The sequence below is a fragment of the Harpia harpyja genome, chromosome 7 (assembly GCF_026419915.1).
Source record: "Harpia harpyja isolate bHarHar1 chromosome 7, bHarHar1 primary haplotype, whole genome shotgun sequence".
Lineage (NCBI taxonomy): Eukaryota > Metazoa > Chordata > Aves > Accipitriformes > Accipitridae > Harpia > Harpia harpyja.
In genome coordinates this window covers 24,877,823-24,901,220 of record NC_068946.1, presented here as the reverse complement: position 1 = coordinate 24,901,220, position 23,398 = coordinate 24,877,823, and the positions used below count along the sequence as shown (strand labels likewise).

Below are 23,398 nucleotides of genomic sequence, written 5' to 3'. Positions count from 1 at the left end.
ATTTTTAAATGCTGCAAATATTACTATAAGTAAGAGGCTTAGCAGCTACCAAGCCCAGGGAAAGGCTAGCAATGTAGACCTCAATAATTGATCCTGCAGGTGGCAGCAGTGTTAGGTTAATACAACTTTATTGAAATGACTGTGTTTAAAGAAAATAACAAGTTCTTGTCTAGTGTGTACTTGTGATGTTTCACATGGATGAGCTGCCACTCACCATGCTGTGGTTCACGTTGCAGAGCAGGCTCTGAGCAGACAAACTAGTTTCCTTTCAAATGAAAGCAAGTTAGAAGATGGCTTCCAGAAGTGTTGCAGTTGCTAGTGAGCATTCACTCAGCAGGATTAGACTAGAGCAACTCTGAAGTAAAAACCAGTGCAAAACACATCCTGGACATCTGGACCAGCTTTTTCATTCTGCATGTGACCCACTGAGCTGCATCACTTGACTAAAGCAGGTATAGCCAAAAGTTAAGGTAGTGCTAAAGTTAAAAGGTACTGGCATGCAGTAATCCCTTCACAATTACACCATGTATCTTACTGCTTTCCACCCTAAACCCCAAACAGGTTTAGAAGAAGCAACAGGATTTGTTGAACCTGGACTAGACTGTCACTATGCAAATAAAAGTACCAAGTTTAATGGCCGCAGCCATATAATCATAGTCTGCATTTCAATATACAAAGTAACTGCAGATGCATGGCCCTAGAGAGAGCAGGGGATTCTGGAACAAGGAAGGGGTGAAGAACCAGCCCTTGCAGTATAGTGTATGTTGGTAAAACAGCTCCCACAGAGGGAAAACAGAGGGGTGATTGGTGCTGTTGCCCTGCCAACATGCAGTTCGTACAAATGCAGCTGCCTTATGCTTTGTCCTTTTGCACAGGCAAAGGTCACAATCATTTGTCCCTTGTTAGACAACCTACTTAAGCATTCAATCTAAACAAAAGTGTTAAAGGGTAAGTGCTATTTGAGACAACTGTTTTTCAGCTGTGATTACGCTACAGTTTGAGTTCATAGCAAGCAAAACTAGATTACAGTTTTGACTGCTGTTTGCCTGAGGACACTGTGGAGGCAGAGAGGCACAGGTTATGCTAAGCCACCCAAGCAGCTTTACGGAGCAGGTGTGGCATAGATGCCAATTGATTTCTGAAGGAAGCAGCTTGACTGGGACACACCTAAGGCCATATTGTATAGGCCCGCTTTTAAGCAGCACAATTTAATTATTATACTCAGGTGTGCATTAGCCTTAATAGTGTGCTTAGCCACCCCTTGTTCCTTAGAATAGCCATTTGCTTCAAGGAGAGGCTCAGGTCACCATGAATTAGTCCAGAGTCCTAGTACGTACATTATAGTTGAGGACCAAATTTCTGGAGGAGCAGAATGAGCTAATTCCAGTGTGTCCTCAGGCTGCTCCTAGGCTCCAGAGGTATGCAGGACTTCCCTCCCCACTAAACTAAACAAGTATTGCAAATAGCATGTATAGATAACCATTGATCACAGAGGAGTCTGCAAACAAACAGCTCTGTTGAAGCAGATTAGAGTGCAACAACACATGTACTGAAGCTAGGTTATATTGAAACCACATGGAAGAGTAAGCCATGACAAAGATGAGCTGATCCTCAGTTGAACAAGCATGAAACTGTCCATGTTACAATCATCTTCAACATATTATAAGTCATCTGCTTCAACTACTCTTTCCCCAGTGTGTTGTTCCACAGTAGGACACAATGAACACATTCCACTAATTCTTATGAAGGTAAGATGATGTGTGGTATAACATCATATACTTCATGAATTCCTTATATACTCCTAAAATAGCCCAAGGCTTATATTCTCTCATGACCCAGGTATCATCGACCATTAGAAGCAGCCAGTCCTGCCAGTTCTTCCTTGTCCCAGTCACGTCAGCATCCAGCCACAGACATATGACTCAGTCTTCAGTAATTCACCTTGTCGTGGTTTAACCCCAGCCAGCAACTAAACACCACGCAGCCGCTCACTCACTCCCCCCCACCCAGTGGGATGGGGGAGAAAATCGGGAGAAGAAGCAAAACCCGTGGGTTGAGATAAGAACGGTTTAATAGAACAGAAAAGAAGAAACTAATAATGATAATGATAACACTAATAAAATGACAACAGCAATAATGAAAGGATTGGAATGTACAAATGATACGCAGTGCAATTGCTCACCACCCGCCGACCGACACCCAGCCAGTCCCCCGAGCGGCGAATCCCTGCCCCCCACTTCCCCGTTTCTGTACTGGATGGGACGTCACATGGTATGGAATACACCGTTGGCCAGTTTGGGTCAGGTGCCCTGGCTGTGTCCTGTGCCAACTTCTTGTGCCCCTCCAGCTTTCTCACTGGCTGGGCATGAGAAGCTGAAAAATCCTTGACATTAGTCTAAACACTACTGAGCAACAACTGAAAACATCAGTGTTATCAACATTCTTCGCTCTGAACTCAAAACATAGCACTGTACCAGCTACTAGGAAGACAGTTAACTCTATCCCAGCTGAAACCAGGACAACCTGAACCCTCTGCAAATCAGTCTGAGATTTGTTTTGATAGCACCTGCCAGGCCTTAGCCTAAAGCTGGTAAAAGAAAGTGTCAAAAGCAAAGATGCAGCATATCAACAGCATATAGTTTACAGGATAAAGAATAATTGTTTTGCTATAAATAGTAGTTTTGTAAATACCAGCCTCACAATGCAAAGCACCTGAGTCAAAAAGACAAGGTGAGAGGTATTAGTTAATTCAAATCAGAGTTTATGATTTAAACAAGCATTCCTATGTCCCCTATATATGTGTGCCCCATGAGCACCTCTAATTTGCAAGGCCTTCTTAGTGATACAGATCTATCTAACTATATCAGATCAAGTAAAGTTCCCGATCCTTCCGGCACCTGGGTACTAGCAGGTAGTGTCCTGGCAGCAAGCGAAGCTCTCCCTGGGCTGGGAATCACCAGTCAAGTGAGCTCATTTCCTGCCCAGCTCACGTGGGCCTTCCTGGTGGTGAGCTGGAGGCCTTGGGTCCTTGCCCTGCTGTTCAGGGAGGTGTGAGTGGGAAGCTCTTCTTGCTTTTGCTCCTGGGAAAAGATGCAATGTTTTATGAAGCTGATGACCGACTGGGGAATCTTTGTCATTACTGAAGAAGAGATTAAAGTTTTAGCAGTTTAATACATACATCTCAAAAGCTGATCGCACAGCTATGTAAGAACTATCAATTATGGAGAAGGCTGGCGAATCTACACAAACAAGGTAAGCACAGCTTTTGAAAGGGTATCTGTAAAAGGTATGGAGGAGGGGAAGGAGAACCACTGCAATGGGTGAATGCAGAGAAGAAAATATACTAGCTGTTAAGCTTTCAGACAAGTATTTGGTTAATGAGCATCAACGAAACATGAAGTATGTGCAATAGAACTTTTCTAAGTACAGAAACAGTCCCTTGAAGCTATCTTATACCTGTAATAATTCTTTGCTGCTTAAATATGTCCTTTGGAAAAAGATGAGGAAACAAACTAAACTACAAGAGGGATCTGTTTTCCACCCCTGTGTAAGGAACTAGAAAAGAAAGTTTAGGAAACTGAAATCCTGACTGATAATGAGCTACCGAATACTTGCCCCCACCTATTTTCTTTGCTTCCCTCTTTGAAATGAATGTGCTTGCCTTCTTTGTCTCCTTTTTAGAGCTGCTCTCTTCAGGGTTCTTTGGCTGGTGGTTTTTCACAACTTCGGGCTGCAGGCTGTCAAACTTAGATTTGAACCAACGATGAGCTGCTTCTAGGCTAGTTGTGATCTAGGCAAGACAGTGTAATTAGAACTGCAGAGAGAACACTTAATGCACGCTGTTCCAGTTTTTGAGCTCTGTGCAAGAAGGGGCAGAACAATATACAACTCAATCTTTCTCCTGTACGTAGGGATATGAGCTCTCCATGATGCCCTTTTCCATTGCTGTGAAAAGGATGTATCAGAGAGGTCCTCACTACAAAGTTGCCCCACTTTTGGAGGGGCAGGGGGGAGGGTAATGAAGTCAACACAGGTCTCCAATACAGCATAAAATGCAGAGGCATTGGGAAGAAGGGGGGAAAAAAATGGATGCTGAGTACCACAAACTCCTGAAAAACATGAGGGAAGACTAACTTTGCCTGAAGAATGCCGTAGAGATACTCTCTTGCTATTAAGGTCTCTTTCTAATCACAGAACAGTACTTGGACTGGTAAGCAGCATGTAAGACCTCAGGCTGAGGCACCTCTATTACTTTAATTTTACTTTAGGCTGGCTAATACTCTACAAAACATCTAAACCCCTAGATTTTCACCCCAAACTACTATAGTAATCCATGCAAGCTATAATAATTTGGATATTGTGGTATGGTCGTGCAAGCATGAGGTGATGCAAGGACAAATGACTTCTTGGGGTGGGGGGGTGTGTGGAAAATGTGGGTTTGCATGATGTCACATATAGAGTGACATAAGAGCAGTTCAGGGGGAGCGATTTACTTGGCCACAACACTTTTGTTTGGTTGGTTGACAGATATCCCGTGCCTGATAAAAACAATAGGCTGAGGGGACAAAAGCTCTTCTTAGAAGCCCCACTAAATTGAAGTGATTCACCGAAAAGATTAAAAAAAGAAAAAAATTGATGTTTCTAAGTATGATAAAGGCCACTTAGTTGAAAAGGCCAAGGAGGCACCTCACTCTTCACCAGAGACCCGTATCTGAGATTTAAAGGGTTACTTGGTCCATATACTGAAATACTATCTTGTTACTTTCAATGAATTATTATTCCAATGCTAACCAGTCTCACCTGTTCTGACTCTATGCTGGCTTCCTTCAGTTTCTGTTCTGTCTCCACTTTATATTTCTTCAGATGTTTGACTGTGTTTTCCAGTTTCTAGGTAGAAAAAGAAGTAACATTAATTTCTATACAATTTTTTCGTGGCACAAACAAAAAATTGCAATACAACAGAAGGACTCTCTAATCTTTATTGTAAATAGCTTAGAGTTCAATCGTTTTAAAAAAAAAAAAATCCTGTCTCTCTCTAAAGTCAGATACATAGTGAATGTATGTTACGTTGTTACTTGGGCTTTCTGGAGCAGACACAGTAAGATTTATAGGAATATCTTTTGACTGAGTTCATAAAGTCTTTTTATCACCTCTTCTACAACCCCATAGATTTTGCACAAAAATGCTTCCATGGGTGTCACCACTTTTTCATGCTGCTATCACTTTACCTGACATTCGTTTTCCAGCTGTTGCCTTTGTCTTCTCTCTGCTTCCACCTGGGTCTCCAGCTGCCTGTTCTGCACTTGCATTTCATGTTGGTTTTTCAACAACACTTGCATCTTGCTCTGCACACTTTTCAACTCTGACACAAATTTCTGGATGTCCTGTGACTGAAGACAAGACAAGAATGAAATTCCAACAACATTTTAGCAGATCAGTCTCTTCAGGAAACTGGTTGAGAAAGCTCACTTGTTCATAATTCTTCTTCTGATACTCCTCCTTTATTGCTTCCATTTTCCTCAGTTCAGATTCAGTCTCCTGGAAATTGTTAAGAGAAACAAAACTTCATGAATTTTTTAGGCTCACTGGCTCTTACATGGGAACTGTTTCTGCAGATGTCTGCACATTGTGTCCTTATTTCTTGCCCTATGAGACTGAAGTTAAGAGAACCCATGCCCCACCACAGAAAGGGGAACAAGCAGCAGCAGAATTGCAAAGGAGTTTAGATTCTCATTTAGGATCAGCTACCAGTTGAACCAAAAGTTCTACAGCTATAAAGGACGGAAAGGGACTAATCACTATACAAGCAATATTTGGCCCAATCAATAATTAAATAGACTGTATCCACAAAATGATAAAGAGGACAAATGCTACTATAAAAATCTAATGGGGGGATGAGACTCTATGGCATCATATTTAATATCGGGGGGGAGGGATGACAGAAGCAGCCACACAATTACTGTAGCTGCAATCAATCTATTCATTTCTGTTCAGAATTTGAGTCTAGAGTTAGTTTTATTTTCAAGTCTAACTCCACTGCAAAGGATCAACAGCAGTCCTACTCAGTAGGAGAAAAAAGGAGTTCTCAACTAGGATATCTGTCTTTCTTGAAAAATGTGTGCATACCTTTACCCTTTCTGTGTTAGTTTTATACGTCAGGCATTGTCTGATTCGAGCTCTTTGGCTTTTTAGCTTTTCCTTGTAACTGGACAAAGACTTTTCCAGCTCTATTAATTTCTGCTGCAGCTCCCTGTTAGCACGGGAAACTTCAGCCAATTTGGAGGAGGATTCTTCAAGGGATTTCTTTACCTAGGAGAAAGAGGAAAAAGTGAGCTCACATTAACTCTAAGAATTAGTTCATTCTATACAACAATTAATAAGCAGTACACCCAATTGATTGCTGCATCTGAAGTGTGCTACAGCACCTGGTGTTTTGACTTTTCTTTAATACCCTTCTAACAAAGGGGGAAAAAAAAGTGAATGCTAGGATCTGAGTAATACTAAGGTTATGCTGAGCTTTATGATCCAGCCCCCAAGAAACAAAGCAGACTTCCAAACCAGTATTTTATCCCTGGAGATTGCTATACAACCCCAGATTATCCTTTTGAAGTCACTGGAATGACTGATACCAATGTCTAGATCTTATGTACAATGAGGTATACAGTGTTGGGGGATATAGAGTGGTACCTGAAAAAGTTAAGAGACCACAGATAATCACTGTGCATGGCCACCAAAATGTCTGTCCACCACATGACAAAATTCTGCTTTTTGGATACAAGTGATGGACAACTCCACGGTGAATGGAAAAGGAGACAAGTATTTGTCATGAGCTGCTCTTGTTCTGTTGGAAAACTGTACAGCAGACCTCTTTCTCTGGAAATCATTCACTGAAATCTTTTAATTCTATCCCTTCTCACCTCAGCAGATTCTTGACAGGCAGCTTTCCTGGAAGCCTCTTGTTCAGTTTGAAACTGCTTCTTCAAAGACTCTAACTGTTCAGCATACATCTTTTCCTCAGTCTTGGCTTTTTCCATTAACTGTTCCCTTTAAAGAGAAGAAACAAATTCAGTTATTCATGTTTATATTTAATATGCTTTATTTTTTAAACACAAGAATAGGAAAGACAATTCCATTGTAAGTACTTTTGTCTTGGATATACTCTCTGCGCCACTACTGTTTAAAGACTGGAATGTGTTTTCTAGTATTTCGTATTCCATTTATTTAAAAGGAGGTTCAAAATAGCTATACAACATAAATAGACTTTTTGGAAAGAACACTTTAGGACAACTTACTTTCCTTCAGAAAATTAAATGGCTAAGCCTGTTTAGACAATGGATAATGAGGAGATTCAGACTGCACCTACCCTTAGGTTTGAGGTTTTACTTACTAGCATCTGGTTCTGGGTGGGGAATTTAAACACCTATCCTGTGCTCTCCTTGCTATAGCTACTGCAGGCCACTTCCAAGTCTAAGTGACATCTGCTATCCTCATGGAAAAGCTGTTTGTAGAAGTGCCATAATGACCCTGGGTAAGCAGTTCCTAAATACAGCAGAGTAGGTCGAAGAGTCATTATGGGAACGAGTGAAAGAACCCATTTCTATAGCTCTGTATGAATCCATCTTTAGCAAGCTGCTGGCTCAGCATACAGTCAATGCTGATACTGATGGATGAGTAAAGCCATAAAGCACTGATGTTAGTGCAAAGTAGTGTTTCTCCTCAAGTGTGTAGTATCATGGATCTGGTCTTACCTGCAGACTATCAGCTGTTGGTGCTCAGTTTCTTTACTTTTCAGTTCATATTGAGCTTGGACCAGCTTGCTCTGCAGGGTATTATTGACCTGCAGAACTTCTTCCAAAAGAAGAACAAGTTTCTTGTTGTCTGTTCTAGCACTTTCTAGTGTCTTACAAAGTGGTTCCACCTGTGCAGTAACAACAAATCAGATTTACACTTACCCAAATGAAAAAGCTTAGAAAGGAGTATTTTTTTCCTTCCCAGTCAGTACCAACTTACAGGAGGTAAGATCACCAACTGTCTGATTACAAACATCCTAAGCACAGGCATCTAGATGGGAATCCTTACAATGCCAATCCACTGACTGGCTTAGTCGGAAGGATCAGAACAATTTCTCACATAGCCATGACTTTCTTGGGGGGGGGGGGGGGGGGGGGAAGTTCTTTGCCAATAGTGAGTGTGTTTGGGTTGTGAGGTAATCCTTCTGCCACTAAGTATTATGAGGAGAGATGACAGCAATTCCTTGGACTCTTTTCCCCTCCGATCTAGTAAGAAAAAAAGAAAGGCTGTATAACTTCTGAAATCTCTGTTCATACTTGTCGTGGTTTCAGCCCAGCCGGTAACAAAGGACCACGCAGCCGCTCGCTCACTCCTCCCGCCCCCCTCCGGTGGGATAGGGAGGAGACGGAGGAGAGAAAAGAAAAAAAAAAAAACCTGGAACCTCGAGGGTTGAGATAAGGGCAGTTTACTGGGACAACACAAAAAAAAGGTTACAACAACAACAACTGTACTAATGAAAGAATATACAAAACGAGTGATGCACAGTGCAACTGCTCACTACCCAGAACCCAACGCTCCGCCACCGAAAGTCGAGAGAGCTCCCCCCCCCCCCCCCCCCCCCCCCCCCCCCCCCCGCCCACTCCCCATTTATATACTCAGCATGATGTCACATGGTATGGAATACCTCCTTGGCTAGTTCAGGTCGGCTGCGACGGCTATGCCCCCCCCCCCACCTCCCAAGTTCCTGTAAAAATTAACTCTATCCCAGCTGAACCCAGGACAATACTATGTATCCAGCTGCAGACTGTAAAACCTTGACCTGTGCCAAGGAATTTTTCTTTAGGGAGGAGATGTTTGCCTCCTTCAACACTTGGATAATGATTTGTTGCACCATATTGCATTCAGAAAAAGAAAACATGCTTGGCTCAACACCAAAAATGTAGTGGTGGCTGTTACTATGGAAAAATGCGGTCTCTACCTGGCTGCTGTGCTGCCTTCCCATGGCAACCAGTTTGGCTCGGCAATGTTCCAATTCTGTTTCTAGCCTCTGTATTTTCTGTTGAGCCTGGCTCCTGAAAACGGAAATTGGATTAAAAAAAAAATCATGTGTTAAGTCAATCTGTGCACATCTCCTCTGAAGTGGTGACCATCTCACAGTTTGGTTCTCCACCTTAACCATACTAAGTTTTGCTTGTCACTGAAGTTAAACTTAAATTGTTTTTTACCTACTTTCCACAAGATGCACAAGGCCTGCCAAGCTTGCAGAGTTAGCTACAAGCACTAGGTGTACTTGGTTCACTAGTACTAAGTATGTTTCAGTGTTGCAGGAAAGGATTTTGGAAACTTTTCAAACAAACTTGTCCTATAGCTTATTAGCCAGAACCATGGAGAAGATGCCACTCTTCAACTGTTACCTGTCTTCACCACACTGCTGACAGACCACAGAAACAGCATCAGTTTCACTTACTTGTCTTTTCTGAGGTTGCTGATTTCAGTGTCCTTGTGTCCCAGCTCAGTTTGTACCACAGCCAGAGCTGCTTGCATCTTGTTATGAGAAGCTAACACATTGCTCCAGCATGGCTGTCGCCTTACTGTTATCATCCTTTCCTGCGTCCAGCTGGTGCTGCAGGTCTGCCATCTGCAGTACAAGAAATCATTAGGAAAAGGAGCAGGAAAATCAGTCATCTATTAGAGTGTTATTAAAGGATTCTTCTATAAGTAACCTGCACACTTAAGTATGCAATGGTTCTGAACATGGAAATAGCTTCCTCTAATTACATAACCTTTGTTCTACCCCTGGTTTAAGCCCAAGCTGAGTGTGTGGTAGTATTCTTGGGGGGTTTTGTGGGTGTTTTAATTGATAGTTCCAATGTTTCTGAACTCCTGGCACCCAGGCTTCAGGATGTGCCACAGATGCATGAAGCTGGGTTTTTAGTCAAAACCAGTTGTTGATTCTAATGTTGCTTAGTCTAAGTTTTCATCTGCATCTCTTTCAAGCAAAAAAACACTCAACGGTTTTAGTCCCTGTTAATTTTCAGCCATTTCTTCATTGTCGTCAATTAGTCAACTGAAATTAACCATCATTCTAACTTGCATTTCATGGTCATCACTCACCACATTGAAGTCTCCTTCATTAATCCCAGTAGACCATCCAGTTTTCAACGATCTTGGAGTGAGAATGTCTATTATATTCTCCAATTTTTCTCCCATATTCTTTATAGCATTTAACAGAATCCTCTGACTGACCCTAGGACAATCTCCACATTCAGACACAGAGTTCCTTGAATGTTCAACTTGTTCAAAATGAACTCGGTGTAAAGTAGAGCGATAAGCACAAGCACGTACATCAGATTTCACAGTTCCTTCTCTTGAGCCTGCACCTGACCTAGCATTACGATCAGGAGACTTCTGTTGCCAAGACCTTGCTGGGGATTTTCTTCTTTTTGTTGCCATTCCTACCACAAAACCAGGCAGCCCTTGGATGTAGTGAAGATGTGAGTACCAAAAACAGAAATTGAAAAAATACTCTCCAAAACATCTCTTCAATGGAACAGAAGTAGATGCTACATCTTATTCCTAAGTCTGCATTACTTCAGGAAGATATTTAAGCTCTCTTCTGTGATACATTCCACAGCACATTATCCAAAGTCATGTGACTTCCCTCTGTATCTCGGCAGCAGTGAGACACAGTGCTGACTGGAACTTCATTAGAAGTCTTTGATGTCAGCTGTTGTCACAGCTTTGCAGAGCCAGCACAGTCCCCTGGTTCTGAGCACCCCTCTGGTCTGCTCCTACTGTGAGACCTTTCTACAGCTAGTTCTCTATACCCTCAAACCAATGGAACTGAGTGTTTCAACTTTCCCAAAATCTGAAAGCATTCAGGTCATGGATTCCAATCATCAACATAATATCCAATTGCCTTTGAAAACCTGATGAACCATCCTCTATGATGGAGAATAAAGTACAAGAGAAACTTTGATTCATTTTGCTTTCTGGAAACAGAAGGCAAAAATAGGACCTCCTGTTTTCCAGGGAAGTCTCCTAAACATGGTTACGTCTTCTGTATAATTTCTAGATCGATGGAGATTATGGTTATGATTAACAGTTTGTCACTTTTGCCTCTTTAGTTTTCCAACTCAAAATGATTACAAGATTGCTTTGGTATCCAAGAAGCAAGGGAAGTCTGTAAAGAGCATTCACTGTTACGAGTTCATTCTTGCTTGTGAACAGAAGTCTCAATGCAGTTACTTGAACTTACAGCTTAGAACAGCAAACCCATGACAGAGCAGAGTCCATTTCACAGTCTTATACCTACAAGCTTGGGTTCACTGCCCAGGATAAAACACCTCTTCTCTGTACTTCTCTCTAAGACTGAGCAAACAGACTGAAGCAGAGTAACTGCCTGCCTCCCAGCAATATAGCTAGGCAAGCATTATCTGCAGCTATTTGTTCTCTTACTGCGAAATAATAATAAATCCTGAGGACTATCTTTATAATCCTGTAAACTGTGTGTTTTCTAGCCTGAATACATGCAATCAACTTGCATGAAAAACAGCTCTGTTCAGCTGAGTTTCCATAGTTCTCATGTTTGTTTTGATGAAATCCCTGTTCTGTTCCCAGCTGCAGACTAGAATGCTACGGTTAACATTAAACATATACTCTGTTCTTCAGGAAAAAGTGGGTTGAATCTGATTTCTAATGGCTATCTAAGCATTAGCTAGGTAGGGCTGACCCTAATTCTGAGGGGTAACAAGTTCTCAAAGTTCAGTTTCAGCAGAGTGTATGTGGTCTCTATGCAATGCACTTGCAAAGCTCACTATTATCTAAACATGCATCTACAGGTCTTCCTCCAGCTTCTGCAATTCCAGTCTTAAGAAAAGAGATGTGGCAAAATAGCTCAGCTTTCTTTTAGTGCAGAAATGGAAAAGCATTCTCTTATCTGGAACACAGAAGCAGAGTGATGTGACTGTCTCTCTGCCCAGAGCAAACATTTTCTTCTCCCTGAGTCCCATAGCAGGAGAAGCAGCGAGTGAATAGCTTTTAACTTACCCTTCGATAGAAATAACTCCAGATTAGAATTCACCTTGTTTTAATCCAAGTATGATGTCTTGCTCACTTCCTTCTGTCACCACTATCAGACCTCAGACTATTGCATAAAATGTAGCTTTCTTGCTCTCTAATAATCACTACACATTCTGTGCTGTTTTCAAAAGAAACTCGGGAATCTTTGCACCACTGTCCCAAATCCTATGACATAGGTCACATTGAAGCAAAAGCTTTACTTTCAGCACCTCATTTATTGTCTAGCTAACTTCTGCTTAAGAAAGCTTACATATGCTGTTTGTTTTTGCTTACTACCATGGTTTGCCTCCCTCCTTATTAATTTGCATTTTCTATAAAGTTGTTCATGTTTCTAATCTTTCAACCAATTTTCTACCCATATATTATGTTTTAATGCCCCCTGGTGGTTCTTAGCCATTCTACTATTTTCACACATTAAGCAACTTACCACAAATCCTAGAGAAGCTACATCAACAGCATCTTGTGGCCCAAAGGCAGTATGAGCAGGATTGAAGATGATTTTGATACAGAACTCTCTTAATATACATGCTTGACACTACACAAATAAATTAAGTAGAGAAGATAAATAAGCACTTCCCTCCAAATTAAGTACTGAAGAGCTAAGGTTAAACAACCTTATCTTAGATGAACATAAAAAAAACGAGTTTTCCTTTTGAGCTGACAGATAGGATGCTGAGAGGTACCTGAAGTTTTCCTTTGTCACAGGTCAGTTTATTCTTGCTGTCAGTCAGCTCTGCCAGCACCTGTTGCACCTGCTGCTGGGCATACTGAGGAAAAAAGAGCAGACATTACCATTTTGTAGGAAAAACAATGCAAAAAGCAACAAGAAGGGTGCTCAGCGTCCTGTTTCTCCCTTAGTATTTTAACTTCCCCCATTTTTCCAGTATAAATTTTCAATTAGGTGAAACACTAAAACAGATTTAAAAAAAAAATATACAAAAAATATCCAAATGGCATAAATTCCTCCAAGACAGCTTAATCTCTAGGAAGAGCTGTTCAAACTGGTACAACGTTCCAGATGGCCACAAGAAGGCCACTGTCCTAGAAGCACAGGCAACAAATGGAGAGATTAAAGAAACCTTTGACAACAGGGAACAGAGAAGCAAAAATAACTAGAATGAGGAGGCATGGACAGAATTTAAAAAACTAACTTAGAAAGACAGTGAAGAATAAAAAAAAATTAAAAATCAGGCAACTTTTTAAGGTTCTGAATGCTCTATTGATTCATATTCTTTAACAGATGACTGCGAAAGGAGTTCTGTGTTAAACAGAAAAGTTATACATGTTACAGATGAACTACTGTAGAAAAGCAACTTTGATTATCAAATAACAAACATTCAAAAGGCATTTCAGTTAATTCTTCTTTAGCATTGTGATGTTAGGACCTTATCAGCAGCTACGTGTTTCTTAGGATCTCCAACATATACAACTGGTCATTACATCCAGCACCGTAAAAAAAACCAATGGTAAAAGCACTGGTAGCACCGTATTACTAAGCTTTTACTCAACTTTTCTGGAACCGGTCAAGTATCCTGATCCAGTTGACTGAGAGTAGTGAGAAATAATGGAGTGGGAACAAGTCAAAAATGGGAATGAGGTTCCCCAGTGCAAATTTGTCCACAAAGGGCATAAAACTGTTAATACCTTCCCAAGGTACACAAGCTGAATATACATGTACAGATATACAAGCCATACACCTGTACTAGAAAAATGGGATGGAGTCAGGATTTTAATGACATAGCTAAATGTCCAATACCTGCAGCTCTATATAGTTCTCTTGGCTCATCCCACACAGACATCTAAAAAGATGGAGTAACATTTGAGCTATCTTATCCTTTTGTTTTCATTTTCTTCCCCCTTTTTGATTCCTTAACTTGATCAGCCACTTTCCATAAAATACAGATTACTTCAAAGAGCACCTTGATTCCTGCTAGTTACTTATCAGTCAGGTCATCAGTTATCTACGTCATTAGTGGCTTACCTGCTCACGTACTAGTGCAGCCAAGTGATCCAATAGCCTCTTGTTCTCTTCCTCTAGCGTTTGCAAAGTGAATTTCATTGAAACCGTTTCTAGCTATGAACAGGAAAATCCAACTCTAATTGTACCGCTTCAAAATTTCCACAGTCACAATACATGAATATCACAAAACCTCAGCACTACATATGGATTAGGTACAGTCTCTCCTGTTTCAGAGAGCTCTTCCAGAACAGTGAAAGTCATGCTGACTTCAGTCACAACACTAAGGAATTTCTCATTTATACCACAAACACTACCTTTCCTTTTCCAGGCTGTGCATATGCAAGGAAGCTACACAGCTAAAACAGCTAGGAGAAGCTGAAAATTATTTATCATTTGCCATAGCAGCATACAAAACTATTACTACAAATAGGACCTTGTGTAGGTAGCAGTAGGGTTGCTGCTCCAAAGGACACATCCATATAGACAAGAAAAATATCAAACAGCAAAGTGAACAGTATGGCTACGGTAAATATCACATTATTTATAAATAATTTAATTAAGAAAGAGTAAGAAAAATGAAAGGAAAACTTAAGAGAAAGACAACACTAAATTTAAAGAACAGCCATATATATTGCAAGATACCTCATCCTCTGTTTTTTCTACTTCCAATTTGTTCCTTTCCTGTATGGTTTCATTTGCTATTGTCCTTATCTGTCAAAAGAAATGTGAAATCATTGTCACCTGAAAACATCCAGATTCATAGAAATACTACATATCTTCAGAACAGTTGATCTGAAGGTTGCAAGTGAACTCCAAAGTTCAGAAATAATATCTGTAGAGCTGCCCTGTCTTCTCTCCCTTTCCATGCTTTGGAGAGGAGACATTACAAGTCAAAATATAAGCATAGTAGTAAAGGGGAGAGTGTGTCACACTTGCCACTGCAATAGCAAAAAAATAATATTCTGAAAGCAGAATTGGTATGTAAATAAGAACTCTAGCAACGTGGGTCTGAAAGCAGCCTTCAAGAATATAGCTTTAACACAGTAAGTTTTCTGTAACTCCTGTTGAAGATCTTTCTTTTCTGCCAGCAGAGATGCCTTCTCTTGCAAAGCTGTCTCAAGTTCACCTTGCAGTCTAGCAACAGTTATTCCAAAAGCTGTCTCTATGTGGTTGCTGCCTCCTCAGCGAGGCTTGCTTTCTGCCTGTATTTGCCATGCTTTGTATGCAAGGCGCCCCTGAAGAAAGACAAAATAGCCAAGCTGGAGCTCTAGCACAACAGAAGGACAGAAGATGGCCTCCATATTAAATATCAAACTGGCCCTTCTGTGTTAATAGGTAACAAGTGCTAGAAAAGCAGAAATCAAGGTGGTGAGAATGGAACAGAAGAAAGGGAGACAGAGGCTGCGGATGAGAAAACTCTTCACAGCTCTCTTTGAAGCTGAGCCCTCTCATGTTGCACGCTCTGCAGCCCTCCGAGAATGTTGGCATGGGCAGCATTCAGAAGTGAGTCTTGCTCTTGCAGCTTACGAGTCTTTTCTTGCTCTGCCTAAAGGGGAAGAATTACCCAGGCAATAACACTAACATCAGAATGATGAGGGATGAGTAATTAATTTACAAAGCTGCTAATTTGTCATCGAGGTCCTGCATGATCCCTGTAGTTCTGCATATTGTGGTGTGCTGCTGCTTCAATAGGGTGTCAAAGCTGAGTTCACCTCACCTAGCTTTTATATACATATTTAATTTCAGATCCTTATTACTTCCACTCAGCTTCTGCATTTACAGTACTTACAATGTCCATTAATTCCTACATTCCTCTTTCTCAGTGGTTGTTACAGGATGTTTCTATAAATACTATTATCATAGTTACACTCTTTACCCACAACATATGACTTTTTTTTTTTCTGTACTGAAAATAAATCTTTGTCAAAGAAGGACACTAACACTTTTTTATCTTTACAGAAATTCATCTTTATAGAAATTCCATTGCTATATGTAAAGTATTTTACTGTATTCCCACAGATTATCAGTATTAGGAATTAGTCTGTTGTCTGATGTCCAAGCTGCAGATAACTTTCTTGGACTGTAATAGTAGACTACATTCCTTAGGCTTGGTCTCATGATCTGAAATGAGTTTAGCATTCTCCATGGCAACACTTTGGACCATGGTGCTGAGCTCTGAGCATTGCTGGCTTAAGTGGTCATTTAGCACCTGGTTAGATAGAAGGAGGAGGAGGATGACAAACATGTTTTCAGGGTTTTGGGGTTTTTTTTCATGCATAGTAGGCTGTCAGAAACTTTTAGAAAATCTCTTGCAGATGTGGAAAAATCTATTTTAGGTAGAAGGTGGTCAAAAAAATTTGTTCAGGTAGTCCCAATTTATGATGGACTTACTCCAAGGTGTTAAAAGTTTACAGTAATGGGAAAAAAGAGAATATAGTTTACAAATCAAGTAGTTATGAATCAAGCACTTATTAGTTTTGAAGTCCAGAAAAAAGTAATGTTTCTAAGGCAAAGAAGGCAAAAATTGAAAATGGACCCCTATTCATTTCACAGTTGAATTATTGTAGATAACCAAAGAAAACTGGAACTTTCTGTGAAACACACATCCAAATCCCATTACCAGTGAACACCACCCAATAAACAAGTAGCTGTTGGGGGGAGGGGAAAAAAAATAGAAAAATGTTTTCTAAAATATGTTCTAAAAAGAGGGAAAGTAGAATAAATAAATTTTTTTTAGAATGTACTGAGGTCAACCTTTTGTCCCAAAAGGCAGAGGAAATTTTAGCCAAGCAGGTACTCCATATTTGACACATTAACAGAAACATATTCATGTAGAATCTAAAGGTGCACAGGAATATAAATATACTACTTCAAGGGTAGACAGAAAAGGGAGCAGCAGTAGTTCTGTACATCCTGGCCCCTGAAGAAGGCACTTCGAAAAAAAGTTGATTCAAAACAAGAAGAAAAGTTCCCAGCCTTAAGGCTGGGAAATCTGGAACTGTTAGCTAGGCTAGTGATTGAATTTCTTCACTGGAAGTAGTTCATTAGCCTACATTACCTGAGGGCACTAAACTTTGTCTCCTGACCTGCATTTGAGGCTTCCCAGTAACGCTTTAATCGTTTCTCACTGTAATCACTTGTTTCATTATACTTTATTTCCATTTTAAAACAAGAGTATCTATTCTCATTACCTGTACTTTCTCTGCTGTTTCTCGCATGGTGGTTATTTTAGACTGAAGTTGCAGGTTCTCTTTGCATTGTTTGCTAAAGGACAGGTGTGCATTCTAAGGGGCAATAAAACAGAATGTCCACTGAGAAAAAAATCTAAATGTCATTTAGCCAGGCACTTCACAAATATCAAGTCTTTGTTTCATACTTACCCATTTCCTTTAAGATGTTGTCACATGGCTATGTGCTCTTGCAAGCAACAGACATTGCTCCTATAGTACAAGCATCTTTCTGAAATATACCTTGAACTAAACAAAGTGCTACCTCCTCTAACTTAGCTTTGAAAGTTGAGGGTGACTTCATATCCTTCTGAGCTCAAACTTATTAGTCTCCACTATAAATAATCTCAATACTTCTCAACTAAAAAGATCTCCCTGCCAGGAGTGGTACAGTTCATAGTTGAAGGAATCCGTTGCCAGCACTGTGAGACTCCATGTCTAAGCTGAACTTTTACCTCATCTTCACTGAAACTTACTCTTTCAGAGAAGACTTCAGACAACACACAGTCCCTACATAGGCAGTAAGCACACCTCTTCACCCATTTAGTACCCAGCTGACCAAGGTTCTAATTTTTCTGTAGTATTAATCACCAATCCATCTATTTGTCTCCCTTGTATGCAATACTTGTGCTACCACAGCTGTGTTTCATGGTCGGTTCTAGTTTTCCAAGGTAGGCATTCATACCACTGTTTTGATATTTCAGTAGAATACAAAAGTTAATCTTTCAAAAAATAACTAGGGCAACCCCAAACTAGTAAAATAATAAAATAAGACATTCAATGGTTAGTAGCCTTGGTCACATTTGGCATTTGTCCACATAAAAATTCTGCCTCTGAAGTGTGGTACATTTGCTAGGCTCCATATAGGCTGTTCTGATCTTTTATTTAGTTATTTTCCTCACCCATACTTGTTTACAACTTACTTTTGCTTCTTCACCAAGCTGGGAAGTGATACAGTTCCTGGAGTCTAAAAATAGAAAAGAATGTCAGGACATATCTGTTTGGTAATTTTACAAGGTGACATTTTGTTTTAATGTTTGAGTTTAGCTAAGTTACTGAATATGCCACAAACAGGTAAGACTTCTACAAATGTTTTGTCCTTCAATACTTTTCTCGATAACTTCAATATTTCAGCAAAATTACTTTTTAAAATTGATTCCATGAATTGTAATTTATTTAATTTTAAAATTAAGCATGTCATCATGCCAATGTCCTACACATACCACCTCCATGATTGCTTGAGCAAATCAAATAACCCTAAGTCTCTTATTCAGCTGTCTACCGTGTAAGCAACTGATTTGTCCTGACTATAACCCACAGCCCACGTGCAACTTTACAAGTTTTTGCGCGTTGACAAAGAGCAAGTTAGATCCCTGCTTAAACCACCCAGTTCTAAAAGCAGAAGCATTTTTTGTTGGAATTTGAATCAACCTGCCTATAAGAGCTAGCCTCTTACTCTGCTATGCTGTATAACATACTGGGAAAAAAAAAGGTAGACAACAAGAGACAATTCAGCATGAGCAGGGTAGGGAGGGAAATCTAGCCAAAATATTGTGACATCCAAGGTATCATCAAAGGATCACTCAAAAGTTCTTTCAATTAACAAAGGGAAAAAGCCTTGATCAGCAGGACTATTTGGTACAGAAGTAAAGAAAATTTATGTCTCATTTGTCATTTGCATATAGATTTGTTCTGAAGGAAAGAATTCTGCCATCCTTCTCCCCCATTCAGCCAACTCTGTCACAACATGACAAGTTTCTCTCCTCTTGCCATGCCTTATGCAGAAACGCCGACTGCCTTTTGTGAGCTATGGGTCAATTACTGCATGTGTGATTCGCAGAATAACAAACAAAACATACGGGAAACAGGAACACTTCTGTAAAAAGAGTAGCTAGAAATCTGAAATATGTCCTGATGGAAGGATCACAAGAACAAAAATTATGCTAGTATTTAGGCATAGTTACTGTGAGTTATTAATTTTGACAGTATGGAGCTTCCCTTTATCCTGGAGTGTATCAAATGCCATTTAGTTCCCTTACAAGCAGCTACTTTTACATCAATAGACTGGGAATCTAAATGAGATCAACTAGAGGCTTATCCAAGATGCTCGTCCTTACACTGATGTTTAATAGGGCACATTTTTTTAATCAGCTGCAAAAAGACTCAATAGCAATGGGCATTCTACTTGCACATCAGTTCAGGAATCATGCGTAAATGGTCACTTGCTAGATGAAGTCTCCTCTGAAAAGAATTTATGCTGATGGAATCTTTTCATATTATTGTTGTGTACTCATTACCCTGATTACCTCTGTTGCCAGTTTCCTCTAGGTAAGAAGAGGCTTTAGAAACATCACATGCAAACTAAAGGCCTTTAATATTTCATCACCTCTTAAGCTGCCCTCCATTCTTGTTGACTGATACACCTGCCACAGGTGTGGAGGACCTCAGTGCTTGTTTCCTCTTACTGTGGAAGCAGGGAGAGAAGGTCTAAAAAGGTATGACAATAACCCACTGTCACACCCAGTTCAGCTTTCAGTTGTGTGCACTGTTGCTCTAGTTGGGCAGTTCTTTCCTCCTCCTCCTCTTGCAGCCTCACTTGGGCTAGCTGGACATCTTTACACAACTCTTGGCAGTCCTGCTGTAATATCTGTACCTGAAATGATATCACTGATTACTCTTTAAGATGCAGAATTCAGTGAGGCAAACCTAAGCAAATTTCAGAGCCTGAAAAGTTGATCTAACTGGAAAAGATACAGCCTTATCAGCTTCTCCTCTCTTTCTGCTTGTCCCAATCTTATGTAGAAGACTTCTATGGCAAGCAACTCAATTTCTATATGTAACACAGTGTTTGTGTGCTTATAATCATCTTTACATGACAGGCAGAATCTAAGAAGTTCGCACAATGAAAGATTACAGAAAAGATCAAGCTATAAAAGATGAAGGTGAATGCAACAGTCAAGGCACCTAGTCTGTCTCATGCCGTTTTTGAGGAATTTTTTTTTTTTTTTAATGCAATATACCACAGGGTCAACTATACCCATCAGAAAGTGATAAGATGAATTAAACTAAGCCTTTGCTTCTCACATAATGTATAATTCATATAGTTCAATAATGTATCCATCATTTTTCCGCTTCTGCTGTAGAAGAACACAAAGATGATAAAAGGCACATACGAAAAAAATCTAGTAATTTCCAAAAGAACTTCGTATGTTTCAGGAACGAAGAGACCTTTATGAACATCCAAAAATTTAAAAAAACCTCCACCCTTAGTTATTCAAGTTTTGATACTTTGCCATTTGCTTTCTTTTATCCTTACTAAACTGTTGCTATGAATTCAGAATTGTTAGAGTGACTGCATGTGGCTCGTGTGTGTGTACGCATGCAGAAAGGGGGATTGGTTTTGCTTATTTGAATTGTGTGTAAGCCAGTTCATTTCTACCATGAACTATGGCTCCTCCCCACACTCCAGAATAGCTAGATAATACAAATACAGCTGAGAACAAAAATCTGGTTTTGTCATCATGGCAATTAATGGAGAAAACATTCTTACTCCAGAAGGTTTACGATCTCAACAGAATATTTTTCAGAAATTGCATTTTCCATCTATTTATCAGTACTTCAATTATAAAGAGGCTTGTCTAGCCTGGTGAAGAAGAGGTTAAGGCAGGATCCAGTTGTGGCCCACAAAACTGAGAGGTAGTTACAAAGATTATTAAGTTAAACTCTTGTCAATTGCATTGAATGATTTAAGAAGGGGCAATGGTCCCACATTTAAGCTTGGAACATTCAGTTTGGATGCTAGGAAGAAAATCCTAACTGGAACATTACTGCACCACTATAAAAAGTACCTAAAGCACCCATGGAATCACAGTCCTGGAACTCTGCTTCACAATCACACTGCCCCAATCCAGTGTTTGTGATACTCCTACTTTGAGCAGGAAGTTTGACTACACGATCTTTTCTGATCAATGTTTGTACAAAATGTAGTTATAAAGTGTCTCATCTCCCAGATGAGAAAATGAAAAGAGATACAAAAGAAGACTGAAAGTTTCTCAGACCTGCTTCCGTTCTGCTTCTACTGTTGTTTCCATGTCCTGTACATGACACATCACAGCTGCTTGGGACTCCTCCAAAGACTCCCACAGGCTGACGTCCTGGGACAGCTGTTCTGTTAGCTAGAAAAAATAAACACTTTCTGACCCAGGTCTAATTAAGTAGATTGAAAAAAATACTTTGGGATTATATATGAAAGATGTTCTGTCCAGGTATTTAGTTATGAGCATGGCTGGCAGGTTCCTCTGGGTTGTGCACATTCCAAAATTGCACCCAGAATATTATTTAAGGATCTTCTTCAAATCTTTAAGCAAAACTTGGCAAATTCAGCCTCCTACTAAGCTGCTTGCTCTTGTACTTACCTCCTGAAGCCTACAGTTAATTTTCTGTTCTGTGTTCCTCAGTTGCAATCACTACACCCATCTAAAGAAGATGAAAGGAACAGATATTTTTATCCTTTCATGTTCATAACTATTGCAAAAGCAGTACATATTATAAAATGCAACTGCCATGCTAACACCTAGAACTTGATTTCTATCTCCAGTCTGGTGTTCTCTGTCCTGAAGCACTGAATATAAGAGTGCAAGCACTAAGAAACAAAGCATTCTTTAATACAATTAATGAGATTGAGTGACATGGTCCACTGAAGTTCTCTTCAGGGGAGATACTAGTAGAAGTTTAAGACTGAAATACCAGAGAAATGTATGTTCCTGGAAAAACAGAAAAGCTGTTGAGCACTCTATGCATGAAAGCCAGAACAAACTTAAGTCACGAAGATGAGAAAATTACACATCTAAAACATTTTTATTCTTGATTTCCTATGTAATTTTTTTTTTAATTGATGGAAGCACAGATTCTCATTATCAAAAGTGTTTGCTCTTACTGCCAACAATATATTATAAACTCCTTTTTCCAGCTGAGTATACTTACTGTTTAACTATGTCAGAGATGAACGTACTTAAAACCAAGTCCATTTATACTTGAAACTATAATAACCTTTTGTACCTTGGATGCAGTTGTAATCTCCAGAGCAGTACTCAGCTTCTGAACTTCTTATTTTGCCTTTTCTTCAGCCTCTTTCATATCACTTAGGGGTTGGTGCAACTTCATTGTTTCTTGCTGTACAATCTTCATTTCTTGCAAATGCTCCTCACAGATTGCATTCAGGCGCTGCTCCAACTGGGCTGCCAAAAGAAAAGGCAAAAAATTTTCATTGACAGATAAAGCATATGGAGGGACAAGGAAGAACAAAGTGGTAAAAAACTTTTTTACTACCTGCATGCTTTGGAGTCAGTTCCTTTTCTGTCTGCAGGCGGAAGATGTTTAAATTCAGTGCCTGTACAACACTCCCTAACTGACACATTTGATTCACCAGTGTTTCACAGTTTTTCCACAGCGTATTTTCTCCCACAAATGCTACCCTGGCCTGCACAGGACTAATGGCTGGGTGACTAGCAGGTGTTTCTGAAGTCTTTCAGGGGAAATTATTGAGGCTGAAAAGGAGAAAAGACTGACCTAGTCCGTGTATGCATACCTACCTGACATTGCACGTATGCATTACAGATGCAATTAGATTAGAAACCATGTTTCATAAAGCTGGAAGGTTTCCTGTGACCCCAGGTTGCTGTAGCCCATTCTCGTTGACTCTGCCCCTACCAGCTCTCTCGTGGAGAGAAGAGCAGAGCATGGCAAACGGGTGCAAAGAGGAACAAGAGGAAAAATTAAGAAAAGCGTGAGCTCTCCAAGAAGAAAAAAGCTTACCCCTGCTTTCTCCCCACCTCTGCCCATCGACGCCGAGAGCCTCCGAGTCTCGCACCAGTGCGCTGGTTTGCTCTTCCACCACCCTCATCCTCAGCTGGCCCACCACGAAGGCCTCGGGCACAGTCGGCCTGACGCTCCTGGCCATGACGGTTGGCCCGGCCATCGCCGCTCAGGCGGTCTCCCGTTCCCGCCCTGCGGGAACCCGCACCAGCCACGGCTGAGGCACCCCCCGCGCGGCGGCCGCCCCGGGCCTGGAGGACCTCGCTCACCGGCCTCGGCCTCCCCGCGGCGCGGCCCGGCCCGG

At 40.5% G+C, this 23,398-nt stretch overlaps 1 protein-coding gene across 1 annotated transcript; it reads right to left on the bottom strand.

Annotated features, from left to right (window-relative positions):
• Positions 1 to 111: 111 nt before the first annotated feature.
• CCDC150 (coiled-coil domain containing 150) lies at positions 112 to 23,398 on the bottom strand. The gene is given in 29 exon segments (XM_052792363.1): positions 112 to 1,941; positions 2,524 to 3,080; positions 3,622 to 3,790; positions 4,801 to 4,887; positions 5,229 to 5,390; positions 5,470 to 5,538; positions 6,127 to 6,309; positions 6,918 to 7,044; positions 7,749 to 7,918; positions 8,990 to 9,083; positions 9,479 to 9,579; positions 9,581 to 9,661; positions 10,126 to 10,487; positions 12,430 to 12,628; positions 12,777 to 12,860; positions 14,075 to 14,167; positions 14,696 to 14,764; positions 14,986 to 15,200; positions 15,203 to 15,213; positions 15,478 to 15,599; positions 16,086 to 16,262; positions 17,245 to 17,337; positions 18,204 to 18,247; positions 19,744 to 19,933; positions 21,339 to 21,455; positions 21,696 to 21,734; positions 22,288 to 22,517; positions 22,609 to 22,804; positions 22,949 to 23,398. Coding segments are annotated over 28 exon segments (3,903 nt in total). The 5' UTR covers positions 23,258 to 23,398; the 3' UTR covers positions 112 to 1,941; positions 2,524 to 2,970.